This window comes from Canis lupus, chromosome 7, assembly GCF_048164855.1.
Source record: "Canis lupus baileyi chromosome 7, mCanLup2.hap1, whole genome shotgun sequence".
In the NCBI taxonomy this organism is placed as follows: Eukaryota; Metazoa; Chordata; class Mammalia; order Carnivora; family Canidae; genus Canis; species Canis lupus.
Window position 1 is genome coordinate 7,076,189 of NC_132844.1, and position 18,101 is coordinate 7,094,289.

At 33.5% G+C, this 18,101-nt stretch overlaps 1 protein-coding gene across 5 annotated transcripts in view; it reads right to left on the reverse strand.

Moving 5' to 3' along the window:
- AFG1L (AFG1 like ATPase) overlaps window positions 1-18,101 on the reverse strand; it is a 202,865-nt gene that overhangs the window by 84,169 nt on the left and 100,595 nt on the right. For all 5 annotated transcript variants that reach the window (XR_012033744.1, XR_012033745.1, XM_072831862.1 and 2 more), the window contains exon 7: window positions 9,158-9,216. Coding sequence is in view for 3 of the 5 variants with exons in the window: in XM_072831862.1 (XP_072687963.1) it covers window positions 9,158-9,216 (59 nt within the window). In the remaining 2 variants the exon portion in view is untranslated. The remainder of the gene's footprint in view (window positions 1-9,157; window positions 9,217-18,101) is intronic.

Sequence of the window (18,101 nt, forward strand, 5' to 3'; positions counted from 1 at the left end):
TGCCTTTGGCCCAGGGCGCGATCCTGGAGACCCGGTATCGAATCCCACGTCGGGCTCCCGGTGCATGGAGCCTGCTTCTCCCTCTGCCTGTGTCTCTGCCTCTCTCTCTCTCTCTCTCTCTCTCTCTCTGGGACTATCATAAATAAATAAAAATTAAAAAAAAGAAGATGTGGTTTATGTATACAATAGAATATTACTCAGCTATTAGAAATGACAAATACCCACCATTTGCTTCAAAGTGGATGGAACTGGAGGGTATTATGCTGAGTGAAGTAAGTCAATCAGAGAAGGACAAACATTATATGTTCTCATTCATTTGGGGAATATAAATAATAGTGAAAGGGAATATAAGGGAAGGGAGAAGAAATGTGTGGGAAATATCAGAAAGGGAGACAGAACGTAAAGACTGCTAACTCTGGGAAACAAACTAGGGGTGGTAGAAGGGGAGGAGGGTGGGGGGTGGGAGTTAATGGGTGACGGGCACTGGGGGTTATTCTGTATGTTAGTAAATTGAACACCAATAAAAAATAAATTAAAAAAAAAGAAAAAAAAAGTCTAACAGAGAAAATGTAAATCATCTATAATCTTATTATCCAGAATTAAGTTCTGGTTACATTTTGGAGTACTTATTACCAGTATTTTCCTATGCATGTATATTACCTCCAGAGTTAAGAGAGTAATAGATATACTCTTACATCATATTTTTTTCACTCACATTTTCTATGAGCATTATTATACTATAATTATCAAAAGCTTTTTGGAAAATATTATTCCAAGTAAGTATTCTATATCCCCTCATGTGATTGTACCACCATTTAAAGATTCATCTAAATATAGAAAAGATGTTCCCATCATTGCTTTTTTAAAATAGTTACCCTATTTTTAAGTATCTATGAAAATATATAGCTCAGAGTTCCTAAATTACAAAATATCCTGTCTTCTTCTTCTTTACAATTAAAAGCCAAGATAATGCAAACTATTAACAAAACTAAAAGGCAACCTACTGAATAGGAGAAGATATTTACAAATGATATATCCAATAAGGGATTATTATCCAAAATACATAAAAAACTTACATAATTCAACACCAAAAAAAGCCCCGAGCAATCAAATTAAAAGATGGGAAGAGAACCTGAATAGAGATTTTTCCAAAGAAGACATACAGATAGCCAAGAGACACATGAAAAGGTGTTCAACAACACTAATCATCAAAAAATGTAAATCTTGAGATTGTGAAGTCAAGCCCCACATTGAGCATAGAGCGTACCAAAGGAAAGAGAGAAAAGGAAGGACGGAGGGAGGGAAGTAGGGAGAGAAAGAAAGAGCAAACAAGCAAATGAACACATATTGGCAAGGATGTGAAGAACATGAATCCTGATGCACTGCTGTGGGAATGTAAATTGGTATAGCCACTGTGGAAAACAGTATGGAGGTTCCTCAAAAAACTAAAAATAGAAATAGCATACTACTATTTAGTAATTCCACTACTGGGTATTTACCCAAGGAGAACAAAAACACTCATTCAAAAGACATATGTAGCCCTATATTCACTGCAGCATTATTTACAACAGCCAAGATATGGAAGCAACCCAAGTGTCCCTTAATAAATGGATGGATAAAGAAGATATGGTATATTACACAATGGAATATTATTTGGCCATAAGAAAGAATGAGATCTTGCTTTTTACAACAATAAAAATGGATGGACCTCAAGGATATTATGCTAAGAGAAGTCAGAGAAACACAAATACCATATAATCTCACTTTTATGTGGAATCTTAAAAAACAAATAGAATAAAAGAAACAGAACAACAAATTCTTAAATACTGAGAACAAACTGATGGTTGCTGACAGGTGGAGGGATGGGTGAAATAGTTTAAAGAGGATTAAGAAGGTGTGCCTGGGTGGCTCAGTCGGTTAAGAATCTGCCTTCAGCTCAGGTCATGATCCCAGGGTGCCAAGATCAAGTCCTGCATCTGGATCCTTGCTCCATGGGGAGTCTGCTTCTCCCTTTCCCTGCCACTCCCCCTGCTTGTGTGTGCACACTCTCTCTCTGTCAAACAAATAAATAAAATCCAAAAAAAGAGAGGATGAAGAGGTATAAGTTTCCAGTTATGAAATAAATAAGTCATGAAGATGAGAAGTACAGCATAGGGAACATAGTCAATAATATTGTAATAATGTTGTTTGGTTACAGATGGGGACTATACTCATTGTGGTGACACGGAATAATGTACAGAATTGTTGAATCAATATGTTGTACACCTGAGGCTAATATGTTAATTATACTTCAATTTTAAAAATGTATGTTAATTATACTTCCAAAAAAATAAGAAAGAGACTTATACTTTTGGCCAAGTCAGAGTATTTAGAACTCAATTTGCCTTCCTGCCATTACACATTAAAACACTGGACAAAACATGTACAACTGCAGTACAGCAGTCTAAATGAGTTGAGGAGACAGTGACCAGAATTTAGGGAAGTTGAGGCAGTTGGGCTTTGCATGGCAGAGTTCAGTAAAAGAGAAAGTATGCAGAGAAAGAGCTCTAGATATCTATATAGGGAATGTCTGTAATTTCTGGCTGAATATTAAATTGAACGTGCATAAGGTGAAACTTCACAAGAATGGGGAAAGAATAATCCACACAAAGCCAGGAGATATGAGCATTCTGAACATTCTCTATATGAGTAAAGAGATGTCAGTGACACTAAGGGGATTCAGTAGAGACCCTAGAAGGGTTACGTGTAGAAGAAAGGCTAAAATAAAAGCTACTTGAGACACACTATTGAAGCTTAAAAATAAGTCTCAAAAGGATAAAGCTGATCTGCAAGAAACTTAACCACTTGTTAAAATAAAATTCAACAGCCTTAAAGGAAGTAACACTCAATATAATCACCACAATGTCCAGCATCCAATCACAAATTATTAAACTTCCTGAGAAGTAGGAAGACTCAAAACCAGGGGTGGGAAAATCAGACCACAAAAACAAACCAGAAATGATGGAAGTAGCAGACAAGGACATTTAATAAACTGACTTCTACTTCTAGGAATATAAAGTAGATATCCTTTCCCTATCCCTCCTGCTAAGTACAACTTAAAATCCTGGAGATTATATATAAAATAAATATAAGAATATGCTAAAAAGTGAAAAGAAGAAAGAACAGCTAGGGATCTCAAGACCTGACAAACAAAAGAGTGGTGAGTTCTCTGCTTTTCTTTTCAATTCTGAATTTTCAGACTTGGAGTTGAAAAAGCCAGCATCCCAGAAATGCCAATGGATACAGACAATGAGGACCCAACAAAAGTCTGCTCTCTTTGGCCAAAGGGCTAGGAAAACAGCAGTATAACAAAAGAGAAAACTTTTTGACAATAACTTTCACTGAAGCAAATATTGCAGGGACAAACAAACCATGGTGTGACCTCCACCCATTCCAGCCAAGAGAGGAATCTAGAAGTGCGTTCTCACAAGGCTGTTATGAGGCACTCTGAACCTCCTGCCAGTGATGTCAGAGAAGGCCGAGTAAGGGGTTGAAACTATCATCCCTGCCAGTTAAGAATGAGCACCCCTTCACTCCCTGATGACATCAATGGAACCTCTCCACCAACAGAAAGAAGAAGCATCTGTTCAATAGATGCTGAATAAAGAACCTGGACTTCTACCTATATCTGGCAGTAATGAGACAGTGCCTATCCTGTCAGAATAGTGTCCAAAAAAGCCATCTAAAACTAAAGTTCAAAGATGACAAACAGAAGTGCCTGGGTGGCACTGTCAACAGAGTGACTAACTCTGGATTTTGGCTCAGGTCATGATCTCAGTCATGGGATCCAGCCACACATTGGGCTCCGCACTCAATGTGGAGTCTGCTTGAGATTCTCTCTCCCTCTCCCTTTGCCCCCCCCCCCACTCATGTGTGCGTGTGCTCTCTCTCTCTCAAATAAATAAATCTTAAAAAAATAAACAAATAAACTAAAGATGACAAATAAATGGCCAATATGCACATGAAAAGATGCTACACATCACTAATTACCTGAGAAATATTAATCAAAACTACAATGATTTACCACTTTACATGGGTTAGGGTGGCTATTATAAAAAAAAATAAAATAAAATAAAAAACAAAAACCGATGATGACAAGTGTTGGCAAGGATGTAAAGAAACTGAAAACCTTGTGCATTGCTAGTGGGAATAGAAAATGGTGCAGCTGTTAAGGAAAACAGTATGGCAGTTCCTCAAAAACTTCAATATAGATTTATATAGGACCTAGAAATTCTATTCCTGGGTATATACACAGAAGAATTAAAATGACTCAAACTAGTATTTGTATACAAGTGTTCAGAGCAGCATTCTTCACAATAGCCAAAAGGTAGAATCAACCCAATGTCCATCAACAGATGAATGAATAAACAATTTATGGTATATACATAAAATGGAGTCTTACTCCTTAAAAAGGGATGGAATCTGACACATGCTACAGCATGGATGAACCTTGAAGACATTATGCTAAATGAAAAAAGCCAGAAACAAAAGGACAAATATTATATGATTCTACTTATATAAGCTATCTAAAAGTAGCAAATTCACATAGAAAGTAGAATGGTGATTACCAGAAGTTGGGAGAAGAGAAGAATGGGAACTATTATTTAATGAATAAAGAATTTCAGTTTGGTGAAGATGAAAAAGTTCATTGTTGCCCAACAATGTGTATGTATGTAATGCTACTGAATTGTACACTTAAAAATGGTTAAAATGGTAAATTTTATGTTATATGTACTTTACCACAATAAAAAAATGATTAAAAAATAAGATCCAAAGTCTCATGACAGATTAGGAATATGTCCAAGAGTCCAATGAAATTCATTTACACAAAAAACCAGAAAGATCTCACAGTAGATGCCAACATCAAGATGATAGAGATGTTAGAATCATCTTATAAAATTACCCTATATCTGTCCTATTTAAAGCAGACTTGAGGGGCGCTTGGCTGGCTCAAAGAGCATGAGACTCTTGATCTCGGGGTTGTGAGTTCAAGCCCCATGTTGGATTGTAGAGATTACTTAAATAAATAAAACTTAAAAAAAAAAAAGCAGACATGAAAAAAATGCTTCAACAGGTAATTATGACTACTCTTGAAACAAAGGAGCTTATATTACTACTTAGCTAAAAATTTCATTATGGAAGTTCTATTTATAAGCAATATTTAACAATTTTAAATCTGCATGTAACTTATGACATAGCTTCCAAATATGTAAGGTCAATGACAGAATTATCAGAAAAATAAGACAAATTCACAATAATAGTGAGTGATGTTTTCCATTAGCTTCATAGTAATTGATGGGAAAAAAATAATAAAACTTAGAACAGCATAATTAAAAATTCTAATCTAATGGGTATATTATGTTATATATACTGTCATACAAAACTCTAGTGGAGAACTCATTATTTTTAGGACTATAGAGAATATGGGGGGACTGACTGGCTCAGTCAAAAGAACATGTGACTCTTGATCTCAGGGTCATGAATTTGAGCCCCACATGGAATGAAGAGATTAAATTAAAAAGTAAAAATGTTTTAATATTTTTTAAAAGAACACAGAATATTTTTATAAAAATTATCCACATATAAAGCCATAAAGCAAGTTTCAATAAATTTTAAAGGATTTAAGTTGCACAAAGCATATCCTCAGATGACTATGCAATCAAGCATTTGTTAAGAAAATAATAACAAAAAGTAAAACTAGAAAATGTCATATGTTTGTTTGGAAATTAAGAAACATACTTCTGGGTGGTTCAAAGGTTAAAGAAGAAATCAAAATAGAAATTAGAAAATACTTTAAACTTAATAGCGAAAATACTAAATATCAAAACTTAATGTATGTAGCTATTTAGAGGAAAATAAATGTCCTTAAATGCATTTAGCGATGAAGGTTGAAATGAGTTTAAAAAATTAATCTCAGTAAATAAGAAAAAGTCCAGCAAAATAAACTCAAAGAAAGTGCAAGGAAGGGCAAAACAGGCGCCTCCCTTACTTAAAAGGCAGTGGAAATTATGTGTAAGGGTTTTTTTGTTCTGTTTTGTTTGGCTTTGCTTTTTTGAAGGGGTCACTCTAGGAAGGCTTTCTAAAGGAAATATATCTGAACATTTTCTGTATCCTTTCCAGTACTGTGACTTTTCTATTTTTGTAATGAATTGTGGTAAAACATACACAACATAAAACTTATTATTTTAACCCTTTTAAGTGTGCAATTCAATGCCATTAAGTACATTGACAATGTTGTACAACCATTACTACTGTGTATTTCCAGAACTTTTTCATCATCCCACAGAGAGACTCTACACATGAAACAATAACCACTCATTCCCCTCTGCTCTCAGCCCCAGGTAACCTCTATTTTACTTTCTGTTTTTCTGCCTATGCATTTTCCAGGTACATCATATAAGTGGAATCGTATAACGTTTGTCATTTTGTTTCTGGCTTCTCTTCCTTAGTATGTTTCCAAAGTTCATCCATAATGTAGCATATGTCAGAATTTCATTCCTTTTATACGGCAGAACAATAATTCATTGTATACCACACTTTGTTTTTTTAATAGTGCATTAGTCCTCCTCACCATTCCTACTATCTTATAAAAATATTGTTCACTAACAGCTTACACAAGCTCTGGGCCTTTTTTTTTTTTTTTTTTTTTTTTTTTTTTGCAATACTCCAAGCAATAAATCACAAATGCTTGTAATGAAATACAGACTTGTTATCACTTAGTTTATAGAGGAGAACATAAAGGAAAAAATGGATTTTATACTGTACTTTTTCCCCAAATAAATTTCTATCTGGTTTATGATCTCTTTTTATTAAACCAAGATTCTCTATTTAAGATTGACTTCTGCTATACATTTCCCTCAGCTGGGCCAAAATGCAAGAGTAACACTAGCATATGTGAATAGGTAAAATGTCATTTAAATGAATAAGAAACAACCTTTCCTTACAAGGGAAACTTCATAAGCCCACCAAAAAAGTCCCAGAGAAACCAGCCACAGCATATATTTATTGGGTTGATGTTTTGCTATATGTGAAAAGTCTTTTGAATAAATTAGACATTTTAAACATTTTCTCATCCAATCTAGTATTTAGTACCCTAGGAATTTTAGTTTATGTTCAATTTCAAATTGTACTTTTTTTTTTTTTTTTTTTAATTTTTATTTATTTATGATAGTCACAGAGAGAGAGAGAGAGGCAGAGACAAAGGCAGAGGGAGAAGCAGGCTCCATGCACCGGGAGCCCGACGTGGGACTCGATCCCGGGTCTCCAGGATCGCGCCCCGGGCCAAAGGCAGGCGCCAAACCGCTGCGCCACCCAGGGATCCCTCAAATTGTACTTTATATCAGTTCTTGTTCAATTTCAAATTTGGATTATTTATCTCTTTGGTTTTCCTTCTTCTCTCCCCCCACTAAAAAAAGGGGTGAGAAACGGAAAAAATTTAAATTAAATCTAGCTAATTTGGTTGCTTATTAATAATGCTAATAAAGTATGATAAATTATGGCCAAAAAATAAGGTTTGTGGTAAAAAAAAAAAGTATACCTACCAAGTTCCCTAAAAACTTGTTTCATTATGTGAGCCTTCACTCTTCATATTTCATATATTTCCTGCTACCTGAAGATACTATTTTTATCACTCATTTTTCTCAGCTTCCCTGTTCACATTTTGGTATCTACATATACCAATCACTTTGGATTTCCAGCATGGAGAAAACACTGTAGATTTACCTTCTCTCCAAATGTAAAACTTGATTTATATAAAGGGGAAAAAATTACTAAGAGCATAAATCTTCAAAGAGTACTTTTCCTTGTATCTATAAATATCTCACAGAAATTAAAAACCTCTGGGAACTTAAAATTGGTCAGGAAAATAGATGTTTTAATTCTAAGTATAGCACAGGGAATACAGTTTAGTATCAACAACAACTTCAAAAAGATCGTCTGACTTTATCTTTAGAATATTTGAAGAAAAAATATTCTCCTTTTTTCAAGTATTTATTTATTTTAGAGAAAGAGAGAGAATACATGCATGAGTGGGGGGAGGGGCAAAGGGCAAGGGAGAGAATCTCCAGCGACTCCCCACTGAGTGCAGAGCTGGCAGGAGCTGGATCCCAGGATCCTGAGACCATGATCTAAGCCAAAATCAAGAGTCCACGTTCAATCCAACCAAGCCACCCAAGTGCCCCATTATTTCTAATTCTTGATACGAATTTTTGAGGTTTTAGGTTTTAAAAAATAATAGAACTTTATCCCTTCTTCAGTTATATTATTTTAGACCGGGAAAAATTATGTAACTAAGAATTATGGGAATTATATTTGGCACATATGCTTCTCTTTAGTACTTTTTTGATATTTCACTTTGCTTTGTGTTATAGATATCTGTGTATGTATTATATGCCCAACTAGATTGTAAATGACTTGTATGCAAGAAACAGAAAATTCATGATTGCACTACCCATTTGCCTAATGTAGCACTTTGCACATAGTAGGTTCTCAATAAATGTTGGTAGAATATAGAATTATTGAATAACTGTGTAAAAAATTATTTAAATTAACAGTGAAAAGGAGACTACTTTATTCTTAATCAGATTGTAATGAAGACTATTTCAAACTATGCAGTGATGATACACACAAATATTTAAACTATGTGCCTCAACTTGACATAATTTCATGATAACTTGATGGCAATCACATTTAAATATATTAGAATATTTTTGTAATAATGCTACTCTGGAATAGCAACTTTAATAGCAGAGAAAACATGTTAAAGACCATTAACCTAAAAGAAACAGAGAACATTAAATATTTTTTCAGAAATCAATGTATAAGGTTAAACATTCCACTATAATATTTATGAGCAAACCTCAAATTAAAATTTATAAATGCAAACTATCAAATGTTTCAGTTAGACAATAATTTAGACTATATTTTGTAATTTCTCCTGTGTACACATTGATGAATACTATATAAAAAAATTATTTTCTCCTTTACTGTCTTTGACTGTAACTGTCTAATATCAAAATGAATTTTGCTTGAATGCAAGCCCTTAGCAATCCTATAAAAGCCCTTAATTATCAATCAATACGACATTAATCAGTGAACACAAGTAAGTGATTTTCCTTACCTTTAGGACAGCAATGAATGGTACGAAGTTAGCTCTTTGGAGTCCATTTTTATAGAGATCTGGAAAAAAAAAAAAAAAACTGCTATTAGCTTTTTACTTAGCCTAAATCCAATGTTAGCTCATATCTTAGCCTGGAAAATGAAGCTTTCTATTTGTAAAAAAGGTAAACACACAAAAGAAAAATAGCCAAAATTGATTTCTATTCTTGCACTACACAAAATTCATTATTTTCTTAATAAGAGGAAGAACTGACAATTACAGAAAGAAAATCAAAAGACATTCAATCAAATTAGCTTTAAACTATACTAAAAAGCAATAAAAGAATTTGGAAGATATCACAAATAATCCTAAAGTTAATGACTCAACATAAGATATTTTTAAAAGTATTGAATATTCCAACACATAGAATCTTACTGGGAAAGGAATTATATTGCCCTTTATCTCAACCTATACTAAAAATTCTCAGTACAGAATTAAAAGTATGTAACAAGATTAGCCTTTTAATAAAACACATCAAAAAACAAAACTAAGCATGTTTATATCAAGGCTATGCATTTAACATTAAGATAAATGACACTAAGGCCACTTTAAAAGACATTATCTAAAAATCAAAAATCCATTCTCAAAGGACTGTAAATTTAATGCAGTTATAAGTAATAAACAGCTAGTTTTTTTTTGCCTTAGAATGGTGTTTTTTATATATACATGTGTCACAGTGTATGTGTGTTCAGACACATATCCACACACATGAACAAACGCTGTCAAGAGTAAATAAGTGAAAAGGGATAACAAATTTAAAGTTTTGCATATTTTTCTATATTCTTCCTTTTTCTAAAAAAAGGATCTGGAATTTTATTCAAGAGATTGAAATTTTATTTCATACAAAGCATTTCTTTAAAACCAAAACCTAAAGAAATGAGTTTTTTTTTTTTAAAAAGTATAAAATGGGAGCAGTAAAAAAGTTTTCTCAATAATAAAATCCATGAATTACATTACGCGTCTCAATTTTCTTTTAAATATGCTTTATAGGATGCTTTCTATATTTCTTTGTTTATTATTTTTAAAGATTTTATTTATTTATTCACAAGAGACAGAGACAGAGAGAGAGGCAGAGACACAGGCAGAGGGAGAAGCAAGCTCCACGCAGGAAGCCCGACGTGGTACTTGATCCCGGGTACCCAGGATCAGGACCCCGGCTGAAGGCGGCGCTAAACCACTGAGCCACTCGGGCTGTCCTATTTCCTTTATTTTGTTTGTTTGTTTTTTTAAGATTTTATTTATTTACTCATGAGGGACAGAGAGAGAGAAGCAGAGGCACAGGCAGAGAAGCAGGCTCCATGCAAGGAGCCTGACGTGGGACTCGATCCCGGGTCTCCGGGATCAGGCCCTGGGCTGAAAGTGGGCACTAAACCGCTGAGCCACCCGGGCTGCCCCTATTTCCTTGTTTAGAGGAAATTAGATAACTGAGATAGTCTTCAACTGTTACATTTACTTATGGAAATAAAATATGGTTATTAGGAAAATTTATTCTCTTTAGAAAAATATTCATCATAACATCATTGCAGTGTCGAATGTTAACTGCAAAGCTCTTTGGTTAATTAAGAACTAGAGGCTTTAATTCAGTTACATTTAATATTCTTATTTAGGGATATTATAAAAGTAAGATAATGCTGGCCAGGCTGTCAGAACTTTCAAATTCAAAATGAGATCTTTCCTTTCCTATAATCAATACCTCAAATGAATAAAATGGGTAAAATGCAGGAAATGGATTAAGTTAGGTATTTTCATAATCTTCCCTAATCATCAAGTTGCTGGGGAAAGTGCATAAAAACACTGCTGTATGATAAGAGCTGACAGCCATGAATATCAGTAAGTGGTAGAATTTGAAAATAAAATAATTTTATTTTATTGATTTTTTTAAATAGGTTCCACACCCAATGTGGGACTTGAATTCATGACCCCAAGATAATAGTCACATGGTCCACTGACTGGGCCAGCTAGATGTCCCAAAAACTAAAATACTTTAAATACACTCAAAGTTTACAGCAGCTTTATTTATAATAGCCAAAAACTGGAAACAATCCAAATGTCCATAATTAGGTGAGTGGATAAGCAAACTGTAGCATTTCTGTACAATGAAATACTACTTAGCAATAAAAAGTAGAAACCAAACACATAACAAAATAGATGAATCTCAAAATAATTATGCAGAGTGAGAGGCCAGACCAAAAGAAGAAAAAAAAAAGGTACATACTATGTGATTCCACTTATATAAAACTCTAGAAAAAGCAAGCTAAAGCTATACTACCAGAAAGCAAATTAATAATGGTTGCCTACAGAAGGGGCCAGCAGGACAACACTGACTGGGAGAGATGAAACAGGGAAAGAGGAAAGCTTTGAGTGTGATGGAAATGTTCATTATATTGATTGTGGTGGGGACTTCACAGATGTATACACATGCCAATATTTTGTAAATTGTACTCTTTAAATACATGTCATTTATTGTATATCAATTATATCACAGTAAGTTCTTTTAAAACTTATTGGGAAAAATACCAAAGTGAATATCGAAGAACACAATGTTATAAAATTAACACTGAGCTATTACACTAATGAAAGTTTACCTATGTTAAGATAACCTTTTGGTCTCACTTACAGAATAATATCTTTCTTGTGGACATACAAGGTTCTGAGACGCAACTTAACAAGTATGTACCTTTCAGAAGGTTCATGACAATGAAAGATATAAAAAGCCCACTTGTAATATTCTTGATTGAAAGTTTCCAATTCATCAGCAAAGTTAAAATCTAGTAATAGTCTTCAAGAGTTAATTTTTTAAAGAGTCAACTTTAAAAACAATCTGCCTTTATAAAGATATATAATCCAAACTTTATGCTCTGAGAAGTATTTTCTTAATAGAATTCTAAACAAAATTCATTTGGCTTGAAAACCTTTAGGTTTTTATAGGACACTTAAGTGAAAAAGAACTGTACTCATTAAATTGAAGAGTTTTCTGCAATTCAAATATTATGCTAATTATCAATGCAATAGATCCATCTCCTGAAATGTTAGCTACCAATTTTTTCATTCTAGTTGTTTAATATTATTTTTCTTAGACATAAAGATTTTTATAATACATTTATATCAATATTTGTCATTGTTTACTAAATACTATTTAAAAATTCAGCAGAAGTTCTTGCCTACAATTTTTTAATGCTCTCTAAATAGAGTTAAATGAGCACTTGGTCATATAAGACAGAGTACTGAAATTATGGCACATTCATTTTTCAAGACTGTTATAAGGACCTCTACATTCTCCACAGTGAATAACTATAATAATACTTATAGACGAAATATATGCAAAGAGGATTTTTAAAGTAATTACAAGAATCTAAATACTTTGGAGATGTACATGGATATACTGATCTTTTCCTTAAAAATCCAAGCATCACAGAAGAGGTTATATACAAACCTAATGTTAACCATATATCAAAAACCACTAATTAAATATGCAAAGAATAAAGAGAAAGAAATAAAAACATATCACTAAAAAATTCTGCAAAACATGAAAGACAAGGATCAAAGAAAGTCATTAGATACAACATCACAACAAATAATAAAATGACAATAAATACATACCTATCAATAATTACTTTGATTGTAAATGGAGTAAATTCTCCAATCAAAAGATATAAGGTGACAGAATGAATAAAAAAAAAACCAACAAGATCCATCTATGTTACCTACAAGAGACTCATTTCAGACTGAAAGACACCTGCGGATTGGAAGTGATGGAACAGAGAAACAGCTATCATGCAAATGGATGTCAAAAGAAGGTCAGAGTAAAAATACTTATATTGCACAAATTAGACTTTAAAACAAAGACTGTAACAAGAGACAAAAAGGACCCTATATACAATAAAGGGGACAGTCCAGCAAGAAGATACAACAATTGTAAATATTTATGCACCCAACATAGGAGCATTCAAATACATAAAACAGTAACATAGTAACAATAACAAAAATAAAAGAATTAATTGATAATAATTCAGTAACAGTAGGGAACCTTAACACCCCACTTGTATCAATGGAAAGATTATTTAATCAAAAATCAACAAGGAAACAATGGCTTTGAATGACGCACTGGACCAGATGGATTTAACAGATATATTCGTAATATTCCATACTAAAACAGCAGAATATACATTCAAGTACACATGGAACATTCTCCAAAAGAAGTTACATTTTAGCCCACAAAACAAGCCTCAACAAATTCAAGAAGATTAAAGACATACCATGAATCTTCTAATACCACAAGCCTATAAAATTAGAAGTCAACCACAAGAAAAAGTCTGGAAAGATCACAAATACATGGAGGTTAAATAACCTGCTACTTAACAATGAATGGGTAAACCAAGAAATAAAAGAATAAATAAAAAGTACATGGAAGCAAATGAAAATGATAATACAGTGGTCCCAAAACTTTGGAATGCAGCAAAGGTGGTCATAAGAGGAAAATTTACAGCAACACAGGCCTACCTCAAGAAGAAAAATCTCAAAAAAAAAAAAAAAAAGAAGAAAAATCTCAAACAACCTAACTTTACATCTAAAGGAGCTATAAAAAGAACAACAAACAGAATCTAAAATGAACAGAAGGAAAGAAATAATAAAGACTGGAGCAGAAATAAATGATATAGAAACTAAAACAAACAATAGAATAGATCAATGAAACCAGGAGCTAGTTCTTTGTAAAATATCAATAAAACTGAGAAACTTCCAGCCAGACCTGTCAGGCAAAAAAGAGAAAGGATTCAAATAATATCAAAAATGAGAGAGAATAAATAACAACCAAAGCCACAGAAATAAAAATTATGAGAATATTATGAAAAACTATGTGCCAACAAATTGGCCAACCTAGAAGAAATGGATAAATTCCCATAAATATATAAATTACCAAAACTGAACAGGAAGAAATAGGTAATTTGAATAGACTGGTAATCAGCAAAGAAATCAGCAATCCAAAAACTCCCCAAAAAACAAAAGTCCAGGACCAGATAGTTTCACAGGCAAATTCTACCAAACATGTAAAGATGAGTTAATACCTATAATTCTCAAATTATTCCAAAAAATATAAAAGGAAGGAAAACTTCCAAATTCATTCTATGAGACCAGCATGACCCTGATACCAAAACCAGATAAAAATACATCACAAAAAAAGAGAACTGCAAGCCAATATATCTGATGAACACAAGTGCAAAAATCCTCAATAAAATACTAGCAAACTGAATACAATAATACATTTTAAAAAATCATTCACCATGATCAAGTTGGATTTATTCCTGGTTTGCAAGGGTGGTTCAATAGTCACAAATCAATCAACATGATACATCACATCAATAAGAGAAAGGATAAGAACTATATGATCATTTCAATAGATGCAGAAAAGGCATTTGACAAAGAGCATCCATTCATGATAAAAACTCTCAACAAAATAGGTTTAAGGGGAATATATCTCAACATAATAAAAGCCAAATATGGAAAACCCTACAGCTAATATCATGCCCAATCAGAAAAAGTGAGAGCTTTTCCCCAAAGGTCAAGAACAAGACAACGATGTCCACTAAATAAGAGGCATCCAAATTGGTAAGGAAGAAGTAAAATATTCATTATTGTAGGTGACATGCTATACATAGAAAACCCAAAAGACTCCACCAAAAAACTGCTAAAACTAATAAATTCAGTAATGTTGTAGGATCTACAGAAATCTGTTGCATTTCTATACACCAATAATGAAGCAGCAGAAAGAGAAATTAAGAAAACAATCCCATATACAACTGTACCAAAAATAATAAGATACCTAGGAATAAATCTAACCAAAAAGGTGAAGACCTGTTGAAAGAAATTGAAGACAGAAGAAATGGAAAGACATTGCATGCTCATGGATTGAAGAACAAATATTGTTAAAATGTCTATACTACCCAAAGCAATCTACATATTTAATGCAATCTCTATCAAAATAGCAACAGCATCTTTCAGAGAACTAGAACAAACAATTCTAAAATTTGTATAGAACCATAAAAGATCCCAAAGAGCCAAAGCAATCTTGAAAAAGTAAAACCAGAGGCATCATAATTCCATTGTTCAAGTTACATTACAAAGCTGTAGTAATCAAAACAGTGTGCTCCTGGCATAAAAGTAGACACACAGATCAATAGAAGAGAATATAAAACCCAGAATGGAACCCACAACTATATGGTCAAATAACCTTTGACAAAGCAGGAAAGAATATTCAGTGAGAAAAAGAGTCTCTTCAGCAAATGGTGTTGGGAAAACTGGACAAAATATGCAAAAGAATGGAACTGGACTACTTTCTTATACCACTCACAAAAATAAATTCAAAATGGATATGAAACCTGAAACCATTAAAATTCTGGCAAAGAATACAGGCAGTAACTTCTTTGACGTTGGCCTTAGCAACTTTTTTCTATATATGTCTCCCAAGGCAAGGGAAACAAAAACAAAAATAAACCATTGGGACTACATCAAATAAAAGGCTTCTGCACAGCCAACAAAACTAAAAGACAACCTATGGAATGGAAGAAGATATTGGCAAATATGACATACGATAAAGGGTTAATATCTAAAATATATAAAGAACTGCTATAACTCAACACCCAAAAACCAAATAATACAATTAAAAATGAGCATTAGACACGAACAGACCTTTCTCCAAAAAGGTATCAGATGGACAACAAACATGAAAAGATGTTCAACATCACTCATCATCAGGGATATACAAATCAAAACTACAATGAGATATCACCTCACACCTGTCAGAATGGCTAAAATCAACAATACAAGAAACAGGTGTTGATGAGAATGTGGAAAAAAACGAACCTTTGTGCACTGCTGATGAGAATGCAAACTGGCACACTCAGTATAGACTCTACTTATCCTTCTTCCTCTCCCTCTGCCTCTCCAACCCCCAATTCCCCTGCCACTTGTGCACTCTCAAATAAATAAAATGTTTTAGAACATTTTAAAATATAAATGATAACTATTTAAAGCAAACATAACAACATATTTGGGGATTTATAACATACAGAAATAAAATATATGAAAACGATACCACAAAAGCTGGAAGGAAAAAATGATTGTATCATATGAAAAGTAAGGTTCTTACACTATACTAGAAGTGGTATAACATCACTTGAAGGTAGACTGATAAAGTTTTATACTATAAAACCCAAAGCAAATCATAAAACTGTTTTAAAACTCATAAATAAATAAATAAATAAATAAATAAATAAATAAATAAATAAATAAATAAATAAATCTTTTTGAAAAAAGATAGGAGAGGAGTGCCTGGGTGGCTCACTCCATTGAGCATCTGCCTTCAGCTCAGGTCGCAATACCAGGGTCCTGGAATGGAGTCCCACTTCGGGCTTCCTGCTCACCAGGGAGGCTGCTTCTCCCTCTACTCCTCCCCATTATTCATGCTCATTCTCTCTCTCTCTCTCATTCTCTCTCACTCTCTGTCTCTCTGCCAAATAAATAAATAAGACCTTTGAAAAAAACAAGAGAGATAAAAAGCTTCCAAGACAAACAGAAACTAAATGAATTTGTGATAACCAACCAGCCCTAAAACAAACAAATATTAAAAGCTAACTCTGGGAAACGAACTAGGGGTGGTAGAAGGGGAGGAGGGCGGGGGGTGGGAGTGAATGGGTGACGGGCACTGGGGGTTATTCTGTATGTTAGTAAATTGAACACCAATAAAAAATAAATTAAAAAAAAAAAAAGGGAACCTTTAAGAGAGGACCCAAAAGTAACATAGACCAGAAAGGAACAGAGACAATATATAGGAACAGTGACTTTACAGGTGATACATGGCACTAAATTCATATCTTTTGATAGTTACTCTGAATGTAACTAGGCTAAATGCCCCAATCAAAAGACACAGGGTATCAGCCTGGATAATAAACAAGACCCATTGATATGCTGTCTGTAAGAGACTCATTTTAGACCCAAAGACACCTCCATATAGAAAGTGAGGGAGTGGAAAACCATTTATCATACTAATGGACATCAAAAGAAAACAAGGGTGGCAACCTTTATATCCGACAAATTAGATTTTAAACCAAAGACTGTAATTAGGGATGACAAAGGACACTATATCATAATTAAAGGGTCTATCCAACAAAATGATCTAAGAGTTGTAAATATTTATGCCCCTAACATGGGAGCAGCCAATTATATAAGCCAATTAACACCAAAATTAAAGAAACGCATCAATAATAATACAATAATAGTAGGCGACTTTAACACCCCACACACAGTAATGGTCAGATCATCTAAGCAGAAGATCAACAAGGAAACAAAGGCTTTGAAAGACCTACTGGACCAGATGGACTTCACAGATATATTCAAGTATTCCATCCTGGAACAATGGAATAAACCTTCTTCTCAAGTGCACATGGAATATTCTTCAGAATAGATCATACTGGGTCACAAACCAGGTCTCAACCAGTACCAAAAGACAGATCATTCCCTACCTATTTTCAGGTCACAATGCTTTGAAACTGGAACTTGATCACAAAAGGAAATCTGGAAAAAACTCAAATACATGGAAGCTAAAGAGCATCCTACTAAAGAATGAATGGGTCAACCAGGAAATTAAAGAAGAATTTTTTAAAATTCATGGAAACAAATGAAAATGAAAACACAACTATTCAAAACCTTTGGGATGCATCAAACGCAGTCCTTAGAGGGGAGTATATAGCAATACAAACCTTTCTCAAGAAACAAGAAGGTCTCAAATACACAACCTAACCTTACACTTAAAGGACCTGGAGAAAGAAGAGATAATAAAGCATAAACCCAGCAGAAGAGAAATAATAAAAATTAGAACACAAGTCAATGAAATGGAAACCAAAAGAACAAT